At 47.9% G+C, this 25,232-nt stretch overlaps 1 protein-coding gene across 1 annotated transcript in view; it reads left to right on the top strand.

Moving 5' to 3' along the window:
* Window positions 795–25,232, top strand: part of CCDC13 (coiled-coil domain containing 13) — a 45,078-nt gene continuing 20,640 nt past the window's right edge. Inside the window, 11 exon segments of the mRNA XM_013981522.2 lie at window positions 795–1,091; window positions 6,636–6,956; window positions 9,474–9,622; window positions 12,307–12,449; window positions 13,992–14,081; window positions 18,484–18,600; window positions 19,827–19,931; window positions 22,292–22,453; window positions 23,321–23,345; window positions 23,348–23,496; window positions 24,968–25,174. Coding sequence (XP_013836976.2) covers window positions 6,736–6,956; window positions 9,474–9,622; window positions 12,307–12,449; window positions 13,992–14,081; window positions 18,484–18,600; window positions 19,827–19,931; window positions 22,292–22,453; window positions 23,321–23,345; window positions 23,348–23,496; window positions 24,968–25,174 — 1,368 coding nt within the window. The 5' untranslated portion in view covers window positions 795–1,091; window positions 6,636–6,735.

Below are 25,232 nucleotides of genomic sequence, written 5' to 3'. Positions count from 1 at the left end.
CATGTCTATGGGATAAACGTATGAGGTAAAAAAGAAAAACAACCATGAGATATCTAAAGACTTTCAAATTATAAAGACCTTGGTAAATATTTGGAAACCTTTCTTGGATCTCTTTTCCTAGAAATTTGTCTCCCAACTCCATATAGCCTTGAATATAGTAGCGACTTAAATTGGGAAGTGTCTTTTTTAAAGCACACACAAGTGTTTTCCACTATGAAAATAAACCATGTTCACCATATTTTAAAACCTCTTAAGTGCAAAAATAAAAACACAGCACTGCAATTCCAGCGCCCGAATATAACCATTTTTACTTTTAGTATTTCTATGCATTACTCCCCAGTCTTGTTTGTGGTCCTAGTTTTAAAAAACACATCTTCACTTACTCAGCAGTTACTATTTTGTGTCCTGCCTTTTTCACTCACCGTTGCAAAATAACCTCTTCCCCACACTGTTCTATATTTTCCAAGACAGTCCGAATGGCTACGTCAAATTTCATGGTGGGATTACTCACTTTAATTCCCCCTCGGGACTGCGGGATGAACATCTCTGCGCAGAACGTTTGGCCCACAAAACTTTTAAAACACATTCCAGAAGCGAACTACTGGGCAACTTTAAAGTCTCAGACACAAGACGTCCTCTTGCAAGTACCACCGCGCCCATTCAATTACCGCCAAACCGGGACCACCCGCACCTCTAAACCTTTCCGAATTCCGTGTGCCCTCTCGGCCGCCGTAGACTCGTGATGACGTCACGCAGCGGCGTGGCTGGTTTCCCTGGTGACGGTTGCCAGGGTAGCGCTAGAAGGCGTCTAGAAGAGGTGACAAAGCTGCTGCAATCACAGAAAGGAGCAGCGGAGTGACCGCTGTAAGTGCAAGGGAAAGTGCAGAAGGGCCAGGCTGGAGCCAGAGAAGCTGGCTGGAGGCCGAGCGCGCTGCTGCGGGCCGGATACTCACTGCCTGTTGGGCGCAGAGCGAGGACGCAGGGAGAGGACTCACCTTCATTCGTTCTGTGAATCTTCACGCACAGCCTCCTTCCGTCTCCAGGCAGACATTCGTGTGCCGCGCGGTACAGGGGTTTGTGAGGAGCCGAGGGTGAGTCACCTGCCCAGAGTCACAAAGGTGGCATAGTCAGAATAACTGAGGTCTGCCTGACCAGCGCCCCTCCTGGTCTCAGCTATGGAGCCCTCCTGCACCACACTGAAGGTGGCGCTGAAATACTCCACTAGGCGGCATCCCTACCCCCATCTCCCAACCCCAGGGCCAGACCGCACAGGACAGGGACTTGGAGAACGGAGTCCCCCTGCACTGATGCTGGCCTGGCAGGCAGTCGAGCAGCTTGTCCTGCACTGTAGAGGGCGCACCAGTAGGCCTCTCAGCGGCTCTTCTCCACCCCCAGTACCCTAGGCTGTTGCTGGAAATACTCGACAAAAACAGTGAAAAGAGCGGCGAGGGAGGAGGAAAGAAGGGTAGGAAGCGGGCAGAGAAAGGAAGAGGGAAAGGGAAAAGATAGACTGATGAGGATAAGGACGTTTCTTGCCTGGAAGTCCCCTCAGCCTTTCTTCACCAGTCCTGGTTCCCTAAGCATTTAACTGCCTGAGGGATATTTGTTTCGCCGAAGGTACCAGAGAGGTGGGTAGGTGGTACTCTCCTCATCCCATGGCTCTAAATCCTTCCTGAGCTGTGAGTTCCTTCCCTACAGTCTTAGCCTTAACTTAAAAAAAAAAAAAATTAATTGATAGGACTTCATTTTTTAGAGCAGTTTTAGATTTTCAGAAACACTGAACAGTGTTTCTCTCTTTCCTCCATGATGAGCAGCTTGCATTGTCGTGATACATTTGTTATTGATAATACTATATATTAACTTTAAAAGTCCACAGTTTACAGTAGGGTTCACTTTTTGTATTGTACAGTTCTATGGGTTTTGCCAAATGCGTAATGTCAGGTGTCCACCACTAAAGTATCACACAGAATGGTTTCACTGCCCTAAACTCCCTGTGTTCCACTGTCCCAAACTCCCTGTGTTCCACTGTCCCTTCCTCCTTCCCTCTTCCCAGCCTCTGGCAACCATTGATCATTTTACAGTTTTGCCTTTTCTAGAATGTCATATGGTTGGAATCATACAGTTTACAGCTTTCCTTTCCAATCTATAAGGGTTACTTTTCCTCTCCCACTGCCCAGAAACAGGAGAGGATATTCCTCTGATTTTCACAGTGAGAATCTGGTAAGGCTTCTGGAGATAAAATTGATGAAAGCAATGGGCCCCCCTAGGGTTGGATCCCTTGGAGTTTTAAACGCTTAAGCTTGTCCATACTGAGCCTCCAACATTTCATCAATTACACTTTAAACTCTTCCTACTAATTCTGGTTCTAGCTGTAGGCTTCTGTTCCCCGTAAACTGTGATTCTCTGTATTCATCTGTCTCTCCAGTTTTGAGGGAAGCAGTTTGCCCTGTGACCTCAATTCTCTGATGGATCTAAGTTCCACTGATTTACAGTTGTTAATTTTTAGTTTGTTCAGCTTTTTTCTTGTTGTGAGGATGAGAGTGACAACTTCTTAACCCTTTACATGTCAGAGGTTCTACTCAGCCTTAACTCTTGAAACTCTCTGTATCTCACTTCTACTACTTAAGTCCAATGCAAGTAACACGACCCTGGTGCTCCAGAGCATCACAGATAGAAGGCACAAATGTAATGGAGAGACATTTTAGGAGACTATGTTAAGCATTTGTTACAATTAATTGTGAATAGCCTGTTCACTGATACAGCAACTGATTACCAAGGATGGTTAGACTAAGGAAAGTCAAATTCATTCATTTGTTCCAGAGGCATTTACTGAGCACCTACCATGTGCCAAGTACTGTTACAGGTTTGTGATACAGCCATGGACAAAACAGATTCAGATGTGTGCTCTCATGCTATTGGGAGAAGACCGATCATAAATAGGTAAAATATGCTGTAGGTCAGATGGTGAAAAGTGTGATGGAGAAAAATAAACCAGGGCAGAGGAGAGGGAGTTCAGAAGATGAAAGCAGGGAAAGCTCCCAGGGTGGTTCCAGTGTGCAATAGGCATGGGAACCTCTGCCTTACCTGCTGGTGACAGCCTCCCAAGTTGCCCTCCTGACTTGCTATTGAGCCAAAACAATTGTTAATAGCTCTTCCTTTCACTCTCCAAAGTCACCTAGTTTGGAAAACAAAGTATATGGTTGTGCCTTCTTACAATAAAATAAGGAATCACAGGGTAAATTTTAAACTGTATTAGTTACATTTTCAAATAATAGGCTCAGTAGAGTTCTATTAAATCTCTAAACACCTTTTCATATGAAAGATCTCTAAATTGGGTCAGCAATCTCAACTACAGTCCAAATCCAGCTCACTGTCTGCTTCTACAATAAAATTGTATTGGGACACAGCCATACCTACTCATTTACATAGTCTTTGGCTGCCTTCTGCTACAATGGCAAAGCACAGTAATTGCAACAGAAACCATAGGGCCCTCAAAGCCTAAAATACTTACTATCTTGCCCTTTACAGAAAAAGTCTGATTTGCCAGAATTTACAACATTGAGGCTGATAGTTAAGTTACTGGGTTTCCCGTCTTTTGGTACACCCTGTGGTACCTGGCTGTGGCTGTGGCACATTCAGCAGAGGGGTCCAGGAGTTCCTGCACTTTGAGGGTCCCCAAAATCACCTTCAGTTTAATGATTTGAAGCTGGGGTGGCCATGAGTATGATAAAGAGAGTGGTATCAGTGGGAATAGAAATATGAAGACAGATTTGAAGACATTTATGGAGAAGCAAGATATTTGACTAACTGGATGGTGGGTAGACAATGGGACTTTAGTTCGTTTTAAGGGAAGGATGCTTAACACCAGCTAACTTTAAAATCATGTGGGGATCATTTAGAAATTCCTGTGTCCATGCTCTATTAAATATTCTATTCATGTGAAATTCAAAAATATACAAAACATCCAGAATGGATGATCAGAAAGGAACTCTGACCACTCAATAATAAAACATTTTAAAAATGGGTAAAAAATGTGAATAGACATGTTAGAAGGTATGCAAATGGCCAATACACATATGAAAAGTTGTTCAATATAATTTGTCATCAGGGAAATGCAAATTAAACCGCATTGAGATAGCATTACATACCCAGTAGAAAGATTAAAATTTAGATAGATCATACTAAATGTTGGCAAGGATGTGGAGCAACTGAAACTCTCATACATTGCTGGTCAGAATGTAAAAAGCTATAGCCACTCTGGGGAAATATAGCAGTTTCTTAAAAAGTTAAACATAAATTTACCATAAAACTTGGCATGTCCACTTTTAGGTATTTATTCAATTGAAATAAAAAATACGTTCACAGAAATATTTTCTTGTGTATGAATATTCATAATGAAACATTTTAGGTGTCTAGTAACAGGGGAATGTGTGAACAAATTGTGCTGTTTCTATACAATGGAATAGTTCCCAGCAGTAAAAAGGAATGAACTAATGATACATGCAACAACATGAATGAGTCTCTGAAAGGCAGTACTAAGCAAACAAAACAACACAAAAGTCTGCCTATTGTTGACTTGTATGACTGTATGACTCTAGTTACAGCTATACCTCTGTACCTGAGGGGTATTGCTTCTAGGATCTCTGTGGATAACAAAACCCATGAATGCTAAAGTCCATTGTATAAAATGGTGCTATATTTGCACATAACCTACACACATCCTCCCATATACTTTAAATATCTTTATGTAACTTATTATACCTAATGCAATGTGAATGCTATGTAAATAGTTGTAAATACAATGTAAATGCTACATAAATAGTTGCCAGCATGTGGTAAATTCAAGTTTTGCATTTTGGAACTTTCTGGAATTTTTTGTTTTTGTTTTTGCAGGGGATATTTTTTACTCGGTTTGATTGAATCTGTGGATGTGGAACCCATGGACTCCATATGAAGGGCTGACTATAAAATTTTAGAAAAGGCAAAACTGTCATGAAAAAAAAAGCATATCAGAATTTGCCTAGGATGGGGACTAGTAGGGGGAATGAGCACAAAGGGGCACAAAAGAAATTTTTGATATGGTAAAAATGTTCTATCACGCTGATAGTGGTGTTTTACATAGGTGTATGTTATTTGTCAAAACTCATCTGCACACATAAAATTGGTGTATTTTCTTGTATGTAAATTATACTTCAATAGAGCTGATTACAAAGAAGACACATAAAACTCACCTCTAAAGGCAGAGGTCAGGACTTCCCGTCGAGGCGCAGTGGTTAACGAATCCGACTAGGAACCATGAGGACACAGGTTCAACCCGGGCCTCCCTCAGTGGGTTAAGGATCCGGTGTTGCTGTGAGCTGTGGTGTTCACAGACACAGCTCGATCCCGCGTTACTGTGGCTCTGGTGTAGGCTGGCGGCTCTGATTAGACCTCTAGCCTGAGAACCTCCATATGCCACAGGAATGGCCCTAGAAAAGGCAAAAAGACAAAAAAAAAAAAAAAAAAAGAGGCCGAGGTCAGTATATGGGGGATGACTGAGTGAAGGGGGAACGAGATAGCCTGTTCTAGGAATTCCTTTCATGGCTCAGCAGAAACAAATCCAACTAGAATCCATGAGGATGTAGGTTGGATCCCTGGCCTCCCTCAGTGGGTTGGGGATCCAGTGTTGCCCTGAGCTGTGGTGTAGGTCTTGGATGCACCCAGATTCCGCCCTTGCTGTGGCTGTGGCGTAAGCTGGCAGCTGTAGCTCTGATTTGACCCCTAGCCTGGGAACTTCCATATACTGTGGGTCTGACCTGAGTGGTCACCACAGGGGTGCATACCAATGTAAAGACTGATTAAGCTTTACACTCAGACTTATTCACTATATGTAAATTATGATTCAATTTAAAATTATATCTTAGATTAAAAACAATAATGATGTCTGAGCTCCCATTCCTAGAAACTGAGATTTAATTCGTCCATGGACGTGCCTCCGTATTGTTATATTTTAGGAGCTCCTAGGAGATGGTAATGTGCAGCCAGATTTGAGACCCACTGCTTTTAGGGACAGGAAAGAGTCAACCGTTGAATCTGAGTGATGGGGAATAATCTGATGCCATTCAAGGACATGTGGCACATTCAGGCACCATGGGTGGGGGGGATTCTCAGCTCAGCTCAGCTTTGGCTTTTAGATCTGAAATGAGGGTCTTCCAAGTTTCCAAGTGGACACATGCAAAGCTAAGCAGGAAACTGCTGGCTTGGGGGCTGTAGTCAGGCTACACTCTCACTTGTGTGAGTGTCCTTAATCATTCAGTCTTGAGAACAGTGTGTTAAAAATCTGGTCACTGGAGTTCCTGTCATGCCTCAGTGGTTAACAAACCCGATTAGTATCCATGAGGATGCAGGTTGGATCCCTGGCCTCGCTCAGTGGGTTAAGGATCCGGCATTGCTGTGAGCTGTGGTGTAGGTTCAGCCACAGCTTGGATCCCGAATTGCTGTGGCTGTGGTGTAGGCTGGCAGCTACAGCTCTGATTAGACCCCTAGCCTGGGAACTTCCATATGCTGTGGGTGTGGTCCTAAATAGTCTAAAAAGAAAAAGAAAAAAAAATCTGGTCACTGAGATTTCCTTAATTTCTCATTCCTATTTTGTGCAGACCAATTCTTATTACCACCTGGTGCCCAAACACATACAACAAACCTGGGCGGTGGAGGCTTTGCTTCAGCCCAGGCTTCCTTTCCTGCTCCGAGGGCAAGATGGCAGAGAATGAAGGTTCCCAGGACACCTTGCGGCTCCAGTTCAGGGCCATGCAGGAGATGCAGCACAGAAGGTTACAGAAGCAGATGGAGAAACGGAAGGAAAAAGAACTGAGCCTCCAAAGCAGAGTTAATGACCAGAAAGAGCCCCTGGAGATCTCTGATGGCCTCAGCGTCCTCCAAGCCGGGGAGCAGAACTCAAAAACCAGCTTTGAGCAGAGGTAAATGCCAGCTTGAACTCCCCCAGGAGTGCTGCAAGAAGGTAGGGAAGGTGGGAGAGAATGACTGCTTACACTTGGACAGTCAGGTTGAGTAGATGTGTGTTTATCAGCTGAGACACAGAGGTTTTGACACAGAGATTATTACTGAAGACTTGCATCTGATAGAAGGTTTGTGTGCCAGTGGACATAATTTGATGTAAAATGTTTTCAAAAAACATTTAAAGTCAAATGGAAATTTTGAGACTCGTCAAGGTGTACTTTATTCACTTGAATGTTCTTATGTAGTCTTTTATGAAAACTACATATTTATGTTTGAGGAGTCGTTGGCTGGCTCTGATGATTCATAGATGACCACCACTTCAAATTTCTTTTTCTTTTTTCTTTTTTTTGTGTGTGTGTTTTTGCTATTTCTTTGGGCCGCTCCCGCGGCATATGGAGGTTCCCAGGCTAGGGGTCGAATCGGAGCTGTAGCCACTGGCCTACGCCAGAGCCACAGCAACGTGGGATCCAAGCCGCGTCTGCAACCTACACCACAGCTCAGGGCAACGCCAGATCGTTAACCCACTGAGCAAGGGCAGGGACCGAACTGCAACCTCATGGTTCCTAGTCGGATTCGTTAACCACTGCGCCACGAGGGGAACTCCCGCTTCAATTTCATCTGGGGCTGTTCTTTTGCACCCAGTTTCCTTTTCCTGACACAAAAAGACACATAAAAGAAGAAAAATTTGATGGATTCCTTGCTTTTATACAGTTGGTGAAAAGGTTGAAAAGAGTCTAGAATCTTCTCATTTTGCTCTAAATGTAACAGTGTCACATAGATGCATATTGATTTCTATTGCTTATTAGAAGCGGGTGTCTACATTGATACAGAACTATTTGCTAGTCATGTTGCTAAAAAAATCATAGCAGTTGTTGAGTTATCTTTTTGCTTCTGGTTTTACCCAGAGTATATTTTCTCCATCTGCACATTCTATTTTTTTTTTTTTTTTTTTTTGCTTCTTGATTTGCAAAATGTTCTACTGAAAAATGCTAATTAGGAAAAAATGAAGATTTCTCAATAATTGAAAAAATTCATATAGCTCCTAAATATTAGCTCAGCGTTAACCCCAGACCTATTTCCAAATGACCTTTCCTCAAGTTAGAGAAAGTGGAATTTGTGGAGACTTGAGCCATTGGTAGAGTAACAATTCCAAGATTAATAATAGCTGTTAGCTAATAATTACTCTTACCTATAACTTATTTACTTCCCGAGAAACTGTCCCTAGAGAGCTGGTTCTGTGCCTAACAGTAGAAGTGATCACAAACCCATCAGTCACATGTTTCTCATGTTTTGAAGTTCTGAAAAAAGCCTTGCAAGACAACATGTAACATACAAAACTAACCACTTGTTCTGATTTCCTATTGGATTGCCTGAGACCTAGATTCCCAGTCTCAAGGCTTAGAAAATTTCATTTTGGTCTTCTGGTATGTATATGCAATTAAAACTATAAATTTTGGAGTTCCCGTTGTGGCGCAGTGGTTAACGAATCCGACTAGGAACCATGAGGTTGCGGGTTCGGTCCCTGCCCTTGCTCAGTGGGTTAAGGATCCGGCGTTGCTGTGAGCTGTGGTGTAGGTTGCAGACGCGGCTCGGATCCAGCGTTGCTGTGGCTCTGGTGTAGGCCGGTAGCTACAGCTTAGATTCGACCCCTAGCCTGGGAACCTCCATATGCCGCGGCCTAGAAAAGGCAAAAAGACAAAAAAAAAAAAAAAAACCCCAAAACTATAAATTTCCTTCTAATTATTACTTTAGCTGCTATTCACAAGCTATTCATAGCTTCTATAGTCAATCTGTTTAAATGCTTCATAACACACACTATGATTTCTTTTTAACCAATAAATAATTTGTGGGTTTTTTTTTTTTTTTAAGTTCCAAGCATATGATGGATTTGGGGGTTTTTTTTATTTTACCTCAACTCTTTTTTTAGTATTGATTTCTTTTCTTTCCTTTTGACCACACTCACAGCATGCACAAGTTCCTGGGCCAGGAATTGAACTCAAGCCACAGCAGTGACAACTGTGGATCCTTAACCCACTGTGCCACCAGGGAACTCCTTGGTATTGATTTCTAATCTTATTCAATTGCCATTAAAGAAAATGGTCTATATGATGTCCATTATTTGGAATTTGCTAAGGTTGCCTTTGAAGCCTATATTATAGTACATTTTTATGTATGTTCCATGGATGCTGGAAAGAAGTATGAATTCTCTGAGTGGGTGTTTCATATAGCTCTGTTGAATCTGTAGTAAACCATGTTATTCAAAACTTCTTTCTCCTTTCACTTGCATGTGTGTCCTTATCATCAGTTTTGAGAACAGTAAATTAAAAATCTGGTCATTGAGATTTCCTTAATTTCTCATTCCTATTTTGTACAGACCAATTCTTATCTACCTAGTGCCCAAACACACACAACAAACCTGGGCCATGGAGGCCTGCCCACTGCCCATGGTTCCCTGTGATTCTGTCTTTGCCTTTCAGGGTGCTTGAAGATGAGATCCAACAGCTGCGGGATCAACTCAGGGAAACAGTGGATGAGAACGGGCGATTGTATAAGCTGCTAAAGGAGAGGGATTTTGAAATCAAACACCTCAAAAAGAAGATAGAAGAGGACAGATTCGCCTTCACAGGTAGTGCCTCCTGTTGTGATAGTCCCTGTGCTGAAGTCCTGGTCAATTGGCCCAGCAGCTATAGAACCTGTGGGGCAGGACACACAGTAGGTTCCAAAGGGCAGTACTCAAGAAAGAGTGCCAAGGGTCAGCTGTGGTCAGGCTTGTCTATATGAGCCCTGGAATTGAGGGAGAGAGTAGAGGAATGGAGCAAGCCAGGTAGGTCAGCACGCCAGGTAATGGGAGCACAAGAACAGCAGGGGCAGCAGGCAGGTATTCCAGGCAGTGTGGGTGACCCAGCTGAGACTCATGGCAACAGTTCTCCATGATGCTTGCTGCAGGCCTGGTGGGCCAGTGGCATCCATTCTATCTTGATGCTCTGGCTCAAACGCTGTATCACGAATGTGAAAAAAATCCCAGTAGAAGTAGGCGTTTACTCTATACCACTTGCTGTTCCTGTTCTGGAAGGGTGGATAAGATGGGGAAGTTAGCTCTTCAAGGGGTGGGGGGAATGTCCTGAGACCAGCAGTGTCTAGAGTGGACCTTGGCCCTTCAGGTCCAAGTTGGACCTTGGCTCTGTTGCTAGAGACCTTGACCCCATGGGTTTGTTAGGAACCTTGGCTTTGTGGGTCTGGGGATGACCTCAGCCCTGTGGGTATGAGCTGGACATTGCACTGACTCTGTGGCTATGACCTAAACTGTGGCCTTGAAGATCTGGTGGGGACCTGGCCCTGATTGGCCTCTGTTCCACATATGCCCATTGAGTAATTCCCAGGTAGCTGACTAATAAACCACAAAGTCAATGTCACCAATCACAAAGGGCAACAGGGCTCATTTGGCATCTGCCACAGCGTTCTCTCTGCCTTTGATAGTAAATCCCTTTAAGGGTGGGTGCACCCAGAGGACTAATGCTGAATTAAAAAGGAAGGGGAATTCTGTATCTTAAAGGCCTCTGGTAGCCTCTTGTGCTTCCCTCCACTTTTGGCCTTTTTCTGTCTAAAACAGAAGAGAAGGCAACACTCAACCTGGCTCAGGATTCAGATGTGAAGAGGCAGTTTTTGCAAGGCTGTTGAGAACCTGATGGGCTCCAGAGGGAGCATAGGAGATGCCTCCCCACCCAATGGAGTCCTGGGGACTGGGCCTGTGGGCTACTCCTTCTTCCCCAGCTTGCCCCAGGTCCTCTGTCTCCTGCTGCCCCTGCCAGTTTGCTCATGGCCTCATCTGAGTGCCAACCCTGAGTCTCCCCCAGGACCTCTTAAATCCATTCCTTGCTCTGAAGTCCCCATTTCTGATGTCCAGCTTCATGTTTTGAAGAGAAAGGTCTGACTGGCCCAGTTCATGTTTTTAAACCAGGCCACAGTGACAGGCCGCTGAGAGCTGATAGAATGGTTTTCCTTTGGCTGGATTTTTAGTGTTTGCTTTAGTTTAATTGAGTTTTTTCTATTTCTTCATATAATTTTTAGTGACTGCATTAGTGGTCACAATATACATACCTTTTCAAGGCCTGAGTAGAATGGACATTTTACCAGAGTTCCCGTTGTGGCTCAGCGGTTAACCAACCTGACTAGCATCCAAAAGGACACAGGTTTGATCCCTGGCCTCTCAGTGGGTTAAGGATCCAGCATTGCCGTGAGCTGTGGTGTAGGAGGTGGCTACAGCTCCAGTTGGACCCCTAGCCTGGGAACCTCCATATGCCGTGGGTGCAGCCCTAAAAAGACCCCCCCCCAAAAAAAAGAAGAAGAAGAAGAATTCACATTTTACCACTTTAAATGGAATGAATAAACTTTACCACCGTATAGGTCCCTTTACCCTCCCCCCTTATATTATAGCTTTTATATGTATTATATCTGTATAGATTGAAAATCCTATCAGACAATGCTATTATATTTGCTTTCAACCATTATACATATTTTAAAGAACTTAAGGCAAAAAGAGTCTATTTACACAAATATTTTAGCATTCTGTTTGCCCATTCACTGCTGCCTCTATTATTATGTGGTTGCAGCTTCAAGATTGGAGCTTGTCTAGAGACAGAGTTGGGAGAGAATAAGAAAAAAAGAGGATTTTCGGAGTTCCCGTCATGGCTCAGTGGTTAATGAAACCGACTAGTATCTGTGAGGATGTGGGTTAGACCCCTGGCCTTGCTCAGTGGGTTAAGGATCGGTGTTGCCATGAGCTGTGGTGTAGGTCACAGACGTGGCTCAGATCCCACGTTGCTATGACTGTGGTGTAGGCCGGCAGCTATAGCTCCGTTTCAGCCCCTAGCCTGGGAACTTCCATATGCCACGGGTGCAGCTCTAAAAAGACCACCAAAAAAAAAAAAAAAAAGAAAAGAAAGAAAGAAAAGGAAAAGAAAAAGGAAAAAGAGGATTTTCCCCATTCCCTCTGAGCCCTACTTCCTGCCCTTTGGACTAGAGAGGGCTTCTCTTAGACCTCTTTCTGATGTCTGATTCTGGGATTTGTAATGCTTTTGAGTCCTGGGAGGAAAACATAACCAGAGAACTTACCATGTGTACTTCCAGGTTTGGTTTCCTTCCCCGAGAACTCTTTCTCCTGATGTGTCCTCATCCTCTTGCAGACACAGGGTGGTGAGGGCAGCTACTCCTAGTTGCTCAAATCACTGCCTAGTCCTGGCCAGCAGCAGCAAGCCTGTTTGATGTGTGGCCTCTGTTTTTAGTTGATCTCATTGTTTTCCCTCATTTTAGGGACAGCTGGTGCAGCTGGAGATGTGATCGCCACCAAAATTGTTGAGCTGTCCAAAAAGAACCGGGTGCTGATGGCAGAGTCAGAGGGCGCGAAGACCAGAGTGAGGCAGCTGAGCAACCGCATCCAGGAGCTAGAGCAGGAGGTGAGGGACCAGGGCCCCTGGGACTCCCCGTACCCCACACCACTCCTCCAGAGAGGGAACCCACTTAGATGCGCTGGGTCCTTCCCAAGGGCTTGTGTTTGCAGTGAATCTCTCGGGGTCTCTGTCATAACCTGAGAGAGGAAAGTGTCAGGAAGCAAGGAGGATGCAGGCAGTGGAGAGGCAGCCCCCCCTAGTGGGGAGGAGGCAGGCCTGGAGCCTGACCACCTGAGTGTGGATCTCAGCTCCACCACTGACTTGCGTTGTGACTTTGAACCAGTTATAAACTCTCTGTGCCTCAGTTTTCTCCACCTGTCACATGGCAGTAATAATGGCACTCACCCTAATGTTTTCTGAGGATTAAATGATCTAACACTGTAAAATGCTTAGAACAGTACCCAGCAGGTGGTTAGCACGAGAAAGACATTGTTGAATAAATTAACAGGGATCCGTGCTAATTTGAAGCTAGAGCCAGAAGCATTCTACCAGTTCATCTGACTTTGTACACCTTCCTCTTTCTGCTGCCCCTCCCCTTCTACAGCTAATCACAAATCCCTCCAGTCAAGCAAGGGCATGGCCCTGGCAGTTCACCATCCCTCAGGAGCTAGAATGAACCTACACAGCTTCTCCTTATGTGGCTGGAGGAGCTGAGGCTGGCAGAGGTTAAGAGGCTTTCTTAAGTCACACAGCATGCGGTCATGCTGGATTTCAAATCCAGTTCTGCTGCTTTCCAAAATCTTCCTCAGTCATTAAACTTGGCATTGAATTAAAACTTCTTTATTCTATAACATATTTTTTGAAAACCATCTCAGGCTCTGTGCCAAGCCCTGGGGACACTGTGGGGAGCAAAATAGGTCTAGTCCTTGCCTTTCTGGAGATAGACCAACATGGAGGGCCCTTGGTGGGGTGGCATGCACCGTGGGTCCCTGGAAGATGAGAAGGGGCCAGACTTGGAGGGGTTGGGGAGGGCCCTCCATGCAGAGGGCCCAGCAGGTGCAAAGGCCCTGAATACGGATAAAGGCCTGAAAGGGGACCAGTGTGGCCAAGAGTGGAGCAAGATGAGGTCAGAGAGGTAGGAGAGCTGGTCACGCCCAGCTTTGTTAGACCGGGGTGGTCTTTGTGTGAAGGACAGTTAGGGAGCCGTTAAATAGTCTGTTGGCTTGGCCCCAGGCCATAGCAGGTTTCTCAGGGTCTCTGACGCTATCTCCTCACCTGTAACATCAAGTCCACAATTCCTTTCCTCTCCATCTCCCAGACTATTTTAGATGCAGACCGTGGCTGCAGGATTGTTATTTATTAAGCTGTTCATGAATCCTAGAGCTGATCTACTCTGTGACTGGGGATTGGAGCCAACAAGTAAACCCTTTCCCATCGCAGAGCGGCTTACAAAGGAGAGTTCTTCCACTAATAGTCCTTAAAGTGAGCTGAAGGGACAGACCGCTGAGATTAGTGATCACACGCTCAACGGCAGCATCAGAGCACTTCACTCAGGTGCCACAATTGCTGAGCAGAATTAAACATTAAGTACCAGGTTTGCTTTTTCAGCTGCAGACGGCCCTTGCCAGATTGCCAGCCAAGGGGGCCACCGACGCAGGAACCAAGCCTCTGAGGGCCCAGATGGGAGACAGAATCTTGGTATGAATTCTCTTCTGTAAGTGGGAGTATGTAAGGCAGCCATGAGCCTGGGCCTCCCTTCTTCCCTGGGAATGTAGGTGCCTCTGTCTGGGGTCCACCTCTACCCCATTGCTGAGCCAGTGCCACCACTGCAGTATCCTCACAGTAGCCATCATGGAACACTGACCAAATCCCTGGTCTGAGGCCAGGAAAGCCCTCATAGAGGTGCGTGAGGGTCTGACTCTCTGATTCAGCCCCCAGAGAGGGCAGTCAGGAGGGGCCTGAGGACCCTGGACTCCTAGAATTTCAGTACCAGGAGGGAAGGCCTAGTCCAACTGGCCTCCTGCTCTCAGCACAGCTGTAAAGGATGTCCATTATAGCATCCTCTTTGGGGAGACATCTAGCCTCTGCCTTATCCCGGGGAGCTCTCTGCTGCTCAATGGAACCCTGGTGTTGGGGGGGCAGTCAATACTGTGAGAAGTCTTCCCTTTGTGGAACTCCAAATCTACACTTAAAGTGACTATTGGGAATGGGAGCTGTTGCCAAGATTCCATTTTACTAAACCAGCAAGTGTCCATGAAACTAGAGCATGGGAATTGCAGCCCCATGAAAGGAAGGCAGTCTGACCCACTGGACTACCAGGGAGGGACACAGAGCCCAAGCCAGACAGTGAATAACTCAGTCTCAAAAACATCACAGGAGGCCTCCCTAGGGGTTTTCGCAAGAAGCCAAGCCAGGGTGTTCCTGTCATGGCTTAGCGGTAACAAACCTGACTAGTATCCATGAGAATATCCTGAGGCAGGTCCAATCCCTAGCTTTGCTCAGTGGGTTAATGATCTGGCATTGCCATGAGCTGTGGTGTAGGTCGCAGACACAGCTGGGATCCCATGCTATTGTGGCTGTGGCGTAGGCTGGCAGCTGCAGCTCTGATTCAACCCCTAGCCTGGGAAATTTCATATGCCATGGGTGCAGCCCTAAAAAGACCAAAAAAAAAAAGAAGAAGAAGAAGGCAGACCAGTTGGTGATACAGGATCCAAACCGCAGGACTCCCAGTTCAGTGCTCTTTTCCCACCCCACCTTCCTTGTTTCCCACAACTCAGGGTCAAGCTGCCTCCTGCCTGTCTGGAGAATTCAGTCCTTGGTGTATAGTGATGGGCCACTCAAGTTCCAGGGGTGAACGTGTCTCCTGAAGGCTACGCTTGTGTAGGCCTGTTTCATTGCTGGGGAGGCAATGGCAGGACTCTGCCCTCGGCAGGGGCTAGATTGAGTCTCCTTTAGGGCCTTTCCCAGCTCCAAGGTACACTGCTGAGCTGCCTCTGGTTTATCTGTGTCTCTGACTGGGGCTGCCCTGGATGGAAACTGCTTGTTCAGTGACTTCTTGAGCCTGCCAGGATTTTCTGAGCCCTGTGACACAGAGAATTGGGCAGGGCCGCTGTCCACAGCAGGGTCCAAGAGGGGACATGAGTGGCCATACTGAAGGAAGGAGGGGAAGAGGGTGTCCAGAGAGAGCCTCCAGGCTCTGAGTTTCCAGAGGGAGCACACGGTCCACCTGAGGCAGCCAGGAGGTAAGATAAACAAAGGCGTCCTAAGGCAGAAGAAGATAGGGGTAGCCCTTCCAGCAGATGCAGAGCAAGCTCAGAGCAGGGAAGCATCAATATTCCTTTTCGATTTGCAAGTTTGGCGTCAGTTGGATAATGTTTGGCTGCAGCCCAGGGCCCATAAAGGGGAAAAGAGGAACGTAAGCCAAACAGAGCTGGGGTGAGGGTCGCCTGTGGAGGGAGGTTTAATGGCAGATGAAGCAGGAGTTTCAACCTCATTCTGTGGCTGCGAGGAGCCTGAGAGATTTCTGGCGGAGGAGTAGGTGGTACGCTGTAGTCTCCATTCCTCAGGATCATGTGTCTTCCCAGGCATCTTCTGATCAGAGGGAGAACAATAGCAATGTCCCCCTCTTTAGGCCGATAAGGGTGACCCAACCCCTGGCCACACTCCAGAGCCCACAGGCTCACTCCACATTCCAGCCCAGAGCTCCAAGCAGATGCCAGAGTGGGGCCCAATTCACCTTCCCTCCATGTGGGGCTTCAGGAGGCAGTGGTGTGAGTGGCCTTGATACTATCTGCTCCCCAATGATGGTTTTTTAGTTATTCCCTCAGAGAAAACAGCTCAGGGTTGGGGAGGGCTGTCCCCATGCCCGAGTCCCCCACAAAGCCTGTGGAATCTCACCCTGGGAAGAAACAACTCTGAAATGTTTTGGAGGTAAGGTTGGTCCAGCTGCCTGGGAAGTGGAGGACTGGGGTCTGGCAGAGCAGAGGGTGTGATGCCTTCATCAGAACACCATTGGCCCTCAGCCCTTTGCCAGCTGCCCTCCCAAGCTAGGCTAGGCCTCCTGGCACTTCCTTCTATCAGGATCTGCCCCAGAGAGCACCCTTCATATGCATTATCTCATCGACACTCACAAGTACCCCAGAGGCTGGTATAACATACCTGCATTTCACAGATGAGAAAACAAGGCTTGGAGAGGGGTGTCACTGCCTGGGTTTCAGGTCCAGGTCCAATAAGTGTGCCCTTTCCCTGCTCTGAGCAGGGTCGCAGCAGACATGTGGGATGCTCATAAGCTCTCACAGTCCCACGGAATCACCCATCGGGCCAGCGGGTCCATGGCACCAAAGATCTGACAGTCAGGGGCTGTCGTTTCCCAGCCCGGGGAAGATTCAAAGCAGCACCTTAGGAGGGGAAAGGTCAGGCCCCCATGAGCAGTAAGAAGGGATACAGGCAGCCATATGAAATAGATGAAAAAAAATGCATCTGTGTTTGACATAAGTTCTCCATTTGCAAATTCTGCTCACATTGGTTACTCTATTTAGCCTCTTGGTGGTGCTGTGAGGAAGCAGAACAGGGAAGTATCCATTTCCTGATGAGAAAATCAGATGAGTGTGCAAGTTTAGTTTCCTTGACCAGGGGTTTTCAGCAGGGCTGCCAGAGTCTCTGTGGTCTCCTGGGAGCTGTCTTTCACACTGGCATTCACAGGTCTTGCTTGTGCCTACCAAGGAAAGTTCAGAAAGTCACTGCTGTATCCAGCCTACTTCCTAGAAGTCCAATCCTCCTAGTCCGTTGGGACAGAAGCAGATGGTCTTATGTCAATGCCTAATGGGACACTCATCCCACAAACCAATATTCCTGTTGCCATGATGCCCAGGTATCCACAACAGCTTAAACTGGGAGAATTGGCCAGTGGAAGGGAGGGACCAAGCTTCTAATTCCAATTCTGTCACCCCAACCAGCAGCATGCCTGAGGGCATGTTATTTCCTTTCTCTGGACCTTATTTTCATCACTTATAGAAAGGGTTTGAGTAGACTGACCTTGAAGTCCCTTTAATGTTAAAGTTCTATGAGTCTCAGGAACTTCTGCTGAAGACGGAAATGGGGAGCGCCTTTGAGAAACATCTCATCAAAATAGTTTAAGTGAAACATTTTTTTTAAAAAAAGACATTGATAAGAATTCCAGCAGGTAAAGTTTTCATGGTTGCTGCAGTTCTTCAAGCCACAAAAATGGAGTATTTGGGAATTAAACTGGCTCCTTATTCTGTGCAGTGAGCTCATTGCTAGGAAAGGGACCCCAAATCCCAGTCTGATGATCCTAGGAGAGGATGGTCGTGGTCTTCCTGTCAAGCTAGGGTTGCCCTCTGTAAACAAATTGGCTCTCTCCTTATTCTTTTTTTTTTTTTTTTTGTCTTTTTGTTGTTGTTGCTGCTATTTCTTGGGCCGCTCCCGCGGCATATGGAGGTTCCCAGGCTAGGGGTTGAATCGGAGCTGTAGCCACAGGCCTACGCCAGAGCCACAGCAACGTGGGATCCGAGCCGCGTCTGCGACCTACACCACAGCTCACGGCAACGCCGGATCGTTAACCCACTGAGCAAGGGCAGGGACCGAACCCGCAACCTCATGGTTCCTAGTCGGATTCGTTAACCACTGCGCCACGACGGGAACTCCTCTCTCCTTATTCTGAGTGAAGATGAATTTGCTGTGATGCCTGTCTCTGGGCACAGGAGAGAGTCCACACCCTGGAAGCATCTGGGAGGTGTGGAGCCACAGCCTCCTCCAGATGCTCCCTGTCTGTGGCCACCACATGCATCCACGTGTGTACAACTCTTAGAGCACAGGGCTCAGCCCCCAGAGTTGGGCTGCTGGAATCCACATCCATGCTTCCTCTTTCCTGACCCAAGGGGCTCACCCTCACCAGTCTCTGCTTTGTATCTGAAATGGGCTGACAACAGAACCTGCCTCACAGGGGTTGTGAGGATGAAATGAGTTGCTCCTTATGAGCACTTAGCGTGGTATCTGCTCATACTTGGATAAACAGAGGCCATGCTTATTACAACTATTTAGACTTCAAGTGACCCCTCTCTCTCCTGTCTTTCCCAACCAGCCGGAGAGCCCAGAGGTGAAGGTCTTGCAGGACAGGCTGGCGGCTACAAACCTGAAGATGAGTGACCTCCGCAACCAGATCCAGGCTGTGAAGCAGGAGCTCCGGATAGCCCAGAAGGTATTTCCATATGGCCCAGGGTGCAGGTCTTCTTGTGTGTCTGGGGCTGGGGCTAGGAAGGGTATGGCTGGGACAATGGCTTCCATTCAAGAGCTTGGCCCCGTGAACATTGTGCTGCTTGTTCTGGGTCAGGCTCCAGATCCAGTAACTTCCTTCCACCAGTCCTTGAAACAGACCTACTTGGTGAGTGGGGTTGCTGGCTGCCTGCAGGGCCCTGCATAATGGCCCTTGTGGTACCTGCCCAACCCTGGACCAAGGAGGACAGTGCTGTTCACCCTGGAGAGCCCTTTAAGCCTTCCCTGTGCTATGTGCACTCCACAAAATGCTGGGTATCTCCTTAATAAGCCACCTTGGACTTAGAAGCCTACCAAGACCTCCTCCTGCCCTCTGCTGTAATATTAGAAAATGGAAAGGTTGTTTGTGTGTTAAAGGCCCCTTTACAAAGGAAAATACTCAGACTTGGGACACAGGCCCAGCTGGTTCATTATTTATTTTTATTTACATAGTGAATTCTCTGGCATTTGTCTTCCCTGCTGGAACCACTCAGACTGGCCAAGATTTCCAAAACAGAGTTCTATTGTGGAAACAAGCACCAGAGACTTGGTTCGCTAGATTGGGTTTCCGTGACAGGCTGCAGAGGGGCCCAGGACACAAGCTGGGGCATGTTGTTCCCACCTCAAAGTCTCAAGGTGGGGCCTGAACACCTCCTTCCAACAGCTAAAATCTGGGGCGCTCTCGAATCAGACATCCCCAAGTGGCATTCGGTACCACGCTCCTTGCTGCACTCAGACATGGCCCCTTGTCTGTTGCTCTGTACAGAGGGCAAGACCTTGTGATGATGCCCTCTCTGTAGCCATCCAGAATGATCTCGGTTCTGGGTGACAGGTGAGCAAATTAAGGAAGCAGGTTTTGGTCAACTTTGTGGTTCACTCATCTCAGAATGTGTCAAGACCAAGGGGCCCCACCTGGGCATTGTCAGCAGTTCCTCGTCTGCTCTCAAACATCGCTAAGAAGTGCTGGGGATGATGGGTTTACTGCTTTTCCAGGGAGAGCGGCTCTTGGAGCACGGTCAACTAGCCTTTGAGACTGGGGGGAAGGTTATGCAAAGTGGAGGCTGGGCCCTCTGAGAGGCCCACACACCCTACACTGCCTCTGCACATACAGCAGTTTTAGGGCTCTGGTGGGGCCCTCTCTCCCAACCACACTGAAGGCCCCACCTTTTTCAGGTTTTGACCAGTGAGGTTGGGGAAGATGTGAACATCCAGCAGCTCCTGTCCTCTCCTGGCTCCTGGAGGGGTCGGGCTCAGCAAATCCTCGTCTTGCAGAGCAAGGTGAGTGAGTCATCAGACTTTTTCTGGCCCTGAACATAGGGCTTGAAATGCCCCAGAAAGACCCACACTGACCCATATTGGATACACAGAACCCAAAAAAGGCCTTGCAGGGCTGTTTTACATTCTCCTCAAGCAGCCTGATTTTCATTTGTTATTTAACGAACAAGCATTTATATAACACCACATGCCAGGCACTGGCTCTGAACAAATGCCAGAGGCTTTGATTTATTTTACTCCAGGCACATTTTTTTCCTTAGTTCATGAAAGTTTGCGTGACTGTTGCACTTATAGGCTTTTTCCAGTTTTGTCCAGATGCTTGTAGGCTTTTGAAAGTTTTAATTACCCCACCCCCCAAAAAAAACCGTTAGCCTGTCTCCCTCTTTGTGTTCTAAATATTTTGGAGCATCTCTAGAGGTTAGGACTCCAGAGCCAGACTGTTTGGATTCACATCCCAGCTCTCCACCCACCAGCCGTGTGGCCTTGGGCAAGTTGCCTCACCTCTCTTTGCCTCAGCTTCCTCCTCTGTGTACTGTGGATAATGACAATGTCTACCCCACGGAGATGCTAGGAGGAAGGACTAGAATGGGTCCAGTTGTGTAAAATGCTTACCATAGTGCCTGGCATGGAGGAAATGGTGTCTGAAGGTTAGCTGGACCAAGAAACCAAGGGATACATGAGTAGGTGTGTCACTTCCGTTATTTGCCACGCACATCATCTTCATCTCACGTTCCCAGGGGGCTTTTATCCATGGTCTCCTGCAGGATCCTTGAAGCCAATGCAAAGGGGGAGGTCTCTGAAAAACTGTAATTAATGACCACTGTGTGGCCTTAGGGATTCCAGAGACCTGAGTTTGAGTCTGGCCTCAGTCTCTAGTCTGTAAGTTCAGTGTCCTTGGGCAGGTCACTTTGTCTCTCTGTGCCTCAGTCTCCTCATGTGTAAACTGAAGGTAATAATACCTTCCTTGTAGGGTTGTTGTGGGTTAAGTGAAATAATGTTTGGAAAGCAGCCAGCACAGCGCCTGGCCATAATAAGCATTCAACATATTAGTTATTATTGTTAGGGTTGTTAAGCTGTGTAAAGTAATAGTACTGTGTTCTTTACTGCTTAAGTGGAATTACCATACAGTGCCACACGAGGGTGCTGACAAGTGCTTTCAAAGCCATACTGCTACCCTTTACCAAAGAGGCTAGTGAATTTTGCCCCTGGCTCAGGTTTACTCAATTTTGTTATGTCATTTATGTTGTGACAACACGGAAACAGGATTAGAAGGGTCCTAGGAGTTATCCACTTTAACCTCAGTGTCATAAAGCCATCACTCTGTGGGATGACATCTATCTTCCCTGTGCTGAGGGAGTCCCTCAGGCCATTTTGGGATTTCTCAAAGTTGCCTAATCCTTTTTTTTTTTTTTTTTCTTCTTTTTAGGGCCACACCCGAAGCATATGGAAGTTCCCAATCTAGGAACAGAATCAGAGCTGCAGCTGCTAGCTTACACCACAGTCACAGCAATGCGGGATCCAAGCCTCATCTGCAACCTACAGGGCACGGCAATGCCAGATCCTCAACCCACTGAATGAGGCCAGGAATCAAACCCGCATCCTCATGGATACTAGTCGGGTTCATTACCACTGAGCCATGACAGGAACTCCAAAGTGCCTAATCTTAAAAATCACTTGTAGCACTTGTTTAAGATGCAGATCCCCTGGAGCTCTGACCTGGAATGGACTCTAAGGTTTGTCATTCCAAGAAGCATCTTGGGGATTCCCAGGCTCAGACAAGTTCAGGTTACTGAACGTGTAATAACATTATGCAGGGTGTACCCATAGGCCCTTTCACAGATGAGGGACCTGAGATTCAGAGTTCAGTAATCTGTGCAGTCACATAGCCAATGAGACTTTGAGCTGGTCTCCCAGCTTCCAAAACCTGCCCTCCCTCTGCAGTATCTCCTGCAAGTGGCCAGGAATCCTTGGCCTCCTGAGGAACCTACCCATGTCTGAGTGGGCTGTCTGTTAGAGAACCCTTTCTGGTACTGAGACATGCTATACTGTCCTCCCAAGTTCTGGGAGCTATACATCTGCTTCTGGGCCTCAAACGTCCCTCAGAGGTGGGGTGATTTTTCTCATTTACTTTGAAGTTTCTCTTTTCCAAGCTAAACCTCTCTAATGTCCTTCCTTGTTTTGCTCAGGATGCCACCTCAGATCCCTCCCCCATCCCAGTCCCTCTCCTAGGGGCCTCCATGTCCATCAGGCACTGTGGTGTCATCCCTCTAGTGGGGTCTCCCATCCCCCCACAGGGCAGCCCCTCTGAGGGGCCAAGTCTGACTGCAGACCCCTTGTGGAACAGTGAGCTTTACCACCTTCAGGTTCGAGAGCTTGAGAGACAGCTGGGACAGACCCGGAGCCAGTCTATAGAAACAGCCAGTGATGAGCTGCCTGCCCATCCAGACCCAAGGAAGCTGTCAGCACAGGAGAAAAACCTGTTGAGGATCCGCAACCTGGAGAGAGAAAAACAGGAAGGCTGGGAGGTAACGCATGCCCTGAAGGAGGTAGGGGTGTGCAGGGCCAGGAGACCATGCCCACTCCTGCGAGGACTTGGAGGCTCCCCTTGTTGTCAGCAGACACAGGAGGTTTGGGTCATCTCCGTGCATGTTCCTCACATCCTGTCGATCTATCCTGAGCTGCCTGACTGGTTCCTCACTGGTTCCTCACCCAGAGCCCATTTCATGAACATTCAGTGGCCTCAATCTGGGTGTTTAGAGATGTTGGACCTGAAACTAGCCCTTGGTGGGTTGAGGCACTTCAGTTTGAACCCTAGGCTTGGCACTGTCCATTGAAGCATGGCTGTTCTCCCCTCAGGCAGGGATTGAGGGTTCTCGGGAGACATACCCAGAGTTGACCAGCAGGTTTCCTGACTCTGGCTCCTGTACCCCATCTAGGTCACATCCGTCATCCCTGAGAGGCCAGGGCTAGCACTCAGGGCCCTGTCTCCACTGACCTGCTCTGTGGCCTCAGTGAGTCCCCTCCTAGCTCTGGCCTCACCTGTGAGGGGGGTGTGAGGGCCCAGCCAAGGCCGAGGTCTCCCTCAGCCCATGGGCCGTAAATGCACTTTCTTTTTCTTTTTTCTTTTTTGTCTTTTTAGGGCTGTGCCCATGGCATATGGAGGTTCCCAGGCTAGGGATTGAATCAGAGCTGTAGCTGCAGACCTACGTCACAGCCACAGCAACACCAGATCCAAGCCTCGTCTGCAACCTACACCACAGCTCACGGCGGTGCCTGATCCTTAACCCACTGAGCAAGGCCAGGGATTGAACCTTTGTCCTCATGAATGCTAGTCAGATTTGTTTCCACTGAGCCATGATGGGAACTCCTGTAATCGCGCTTTCTGGTTACAGAAACTTGCGGCGGAGCGAGATGCCCTCCAAGAGAGCTCGAAGAGCTGAAAAAGAAGTTTGAGGGTGTGAGGTCCCGCAACAAGGTGCTGTCGAGTGAAGTGAAGACCCTCAGGAGTCAGATGGGGACCCTCGTGGAGAAGGGCCGGCATGATGACGAACTTATTGATGCCCTCATGGTGCGCTCCTGCCCCTGGGACCCCAGGCCAACCCAGAGCCCTGTGACCCAGCCCCAGCCACCAGGAGCACTCACCCACCCCAAAATGCCTCCTGAATAACATGGGAGCCCGTTGCTTCTGCTGGTCCCAGCCCCAAAGTCTGGCTCCAGGGACAGGAGCAGCTCAGAGGTGGCCAAGAGCCAGTAAAGGTCACGTTGGGAGGTTGACAGTGACACAAGCCACTGGGCCTGTGGACCCCAAAGGAGAAAGAAGAGGATGAGGGGGCAGCAGATGGGATTACACCCTGGGTTATTTTTCGGGGAGGAATGGAAGAGACACCTGAGGGGGGCTGGTACATATACTTGTCTGTACCTTCTGGGCAGTTTATAATGGTTAGTCACCAAGATAAACTCTAGGGACATGTATTACTATCCCATTTCACAGATGGAGAAACCATTGCTCTAATTGGTTCAATAAGTCATCTAAGACCACACAACTGAATTCAAACCAGTTTTTCTGACCCTAAAACCTTTGATTAGCAAAGCCACACTGCCTTCCTGACCCTAGCCTGGCCTTTTCTCTCTGGGGTCTAGGGTCTAACTTTAGTCTTTTTAGTTTCAACATTGGTCTCTGAATTCCAATTTGTGCCCACAGATCCCTGGGGTGGTCGTGCCTGCCTTGACAGGGGTGCAAGGGGAAACTGATGCTGGCTTAGGCATGCCTCAATCCATAATAATTTCACCAGGCAGGGTGGTAGGCAGGGCACAGCAGACCTGAAATCTGGGCCTGCCTCTGTTCATACCTCACTGTGTAACTTCAGACCAGTTGCATCCCCTCTCTGGGCCTCAGGTCCCAGTTTTAAAATAAGGTGCAGGCTGGATGTCCTCTGAGGTCCCGAGGGACCATCATTCTTTGTCACTGAAGATGGCATGTGAGAGCTGCAAAACCAGCCCCAACCCTGCCATTCACCAGCAGTGTGCCCTGGGCTCTCTGAGCCTCAGTTTCCTCCATAATGACATGAGGACAACAGGTCACCAGCATGCTCCTTCCGGCCCCCAGGCAGGAAGCCTCCACGCTAGGAGTCTTCTCTCCAGGGATGGGGCCTCAGGTAGGTGCTGAAGGATCAGTGATGGGGTCCAAGTACCGCCTTCAAGGGCGGGCTCCCAACAGAGTTGCAAAGGGTTTCTTTTTACCCAAGTATCTCCTCTACTGGATGAGGGGCCATCATCCAAGTTGCTCTCTATTTCCTGAGAACCTCTCAGATGTTCTTCTTGGCCCCAGTCTCAGGAAGAAGGAAGTTGAGGACAGGAAAACCTGATGGAATCCTCCCAAGGGCAGGCAAGGTATTCCTTCTGCTTCTCCAGGAAACACTAGCGTCCCACTGTTAGTTCCAGCGGGAGCAGGGAAGGGGTGGGTTGCTGGGGATGAGGAGAGGCCTTCCTTACCAAGAGCCATGGCTGACCCTTGCCAACCCTCACCTGGGGCTCCACAGGACCAGCTGAGGCAGCTACAGGAGATACTGGGCAGCCTGAGTCTACAGGAGGAAAAGACACGAGTGTCCCAGCACCACCTGGACCAGCAGCTCAACAACGAGGCTCAGCGGAGCAGCAGCCTTGTGGCCCAGCTGCGGGCCATGGTGGCTGAGCGGGAGGCCAAGGTGCGGCAGCTGGAACTGGAGATCGGGCAACTTAGCGTGCAGGTGAGTAGGGCCCTGGGTTGGCCCAGAATCCATTCCGAAGTCCTGGCAAGTCCAGCTG

The sequence above is a fragment of the Sus scrofa genome, chromosome 13 (genome assembly GCF_000003025.6).
Source record: "Sus scrofa isolate TJ Tabasco breed Duroc chromosome 13, Sscrofa11.1, whole genome shotgun sequence".
Lineage (NCBI taxonomy): Eukaryota > Metazoa > Chordata > Mammalia > Artiodactyla > Suidae > Sus > Sus scrofa.
The sequence above is the reverse complement of the archived record's forward strand: the minus strand, read 5'-3'. Positions and strand labels throughout refer to the sequence as shown.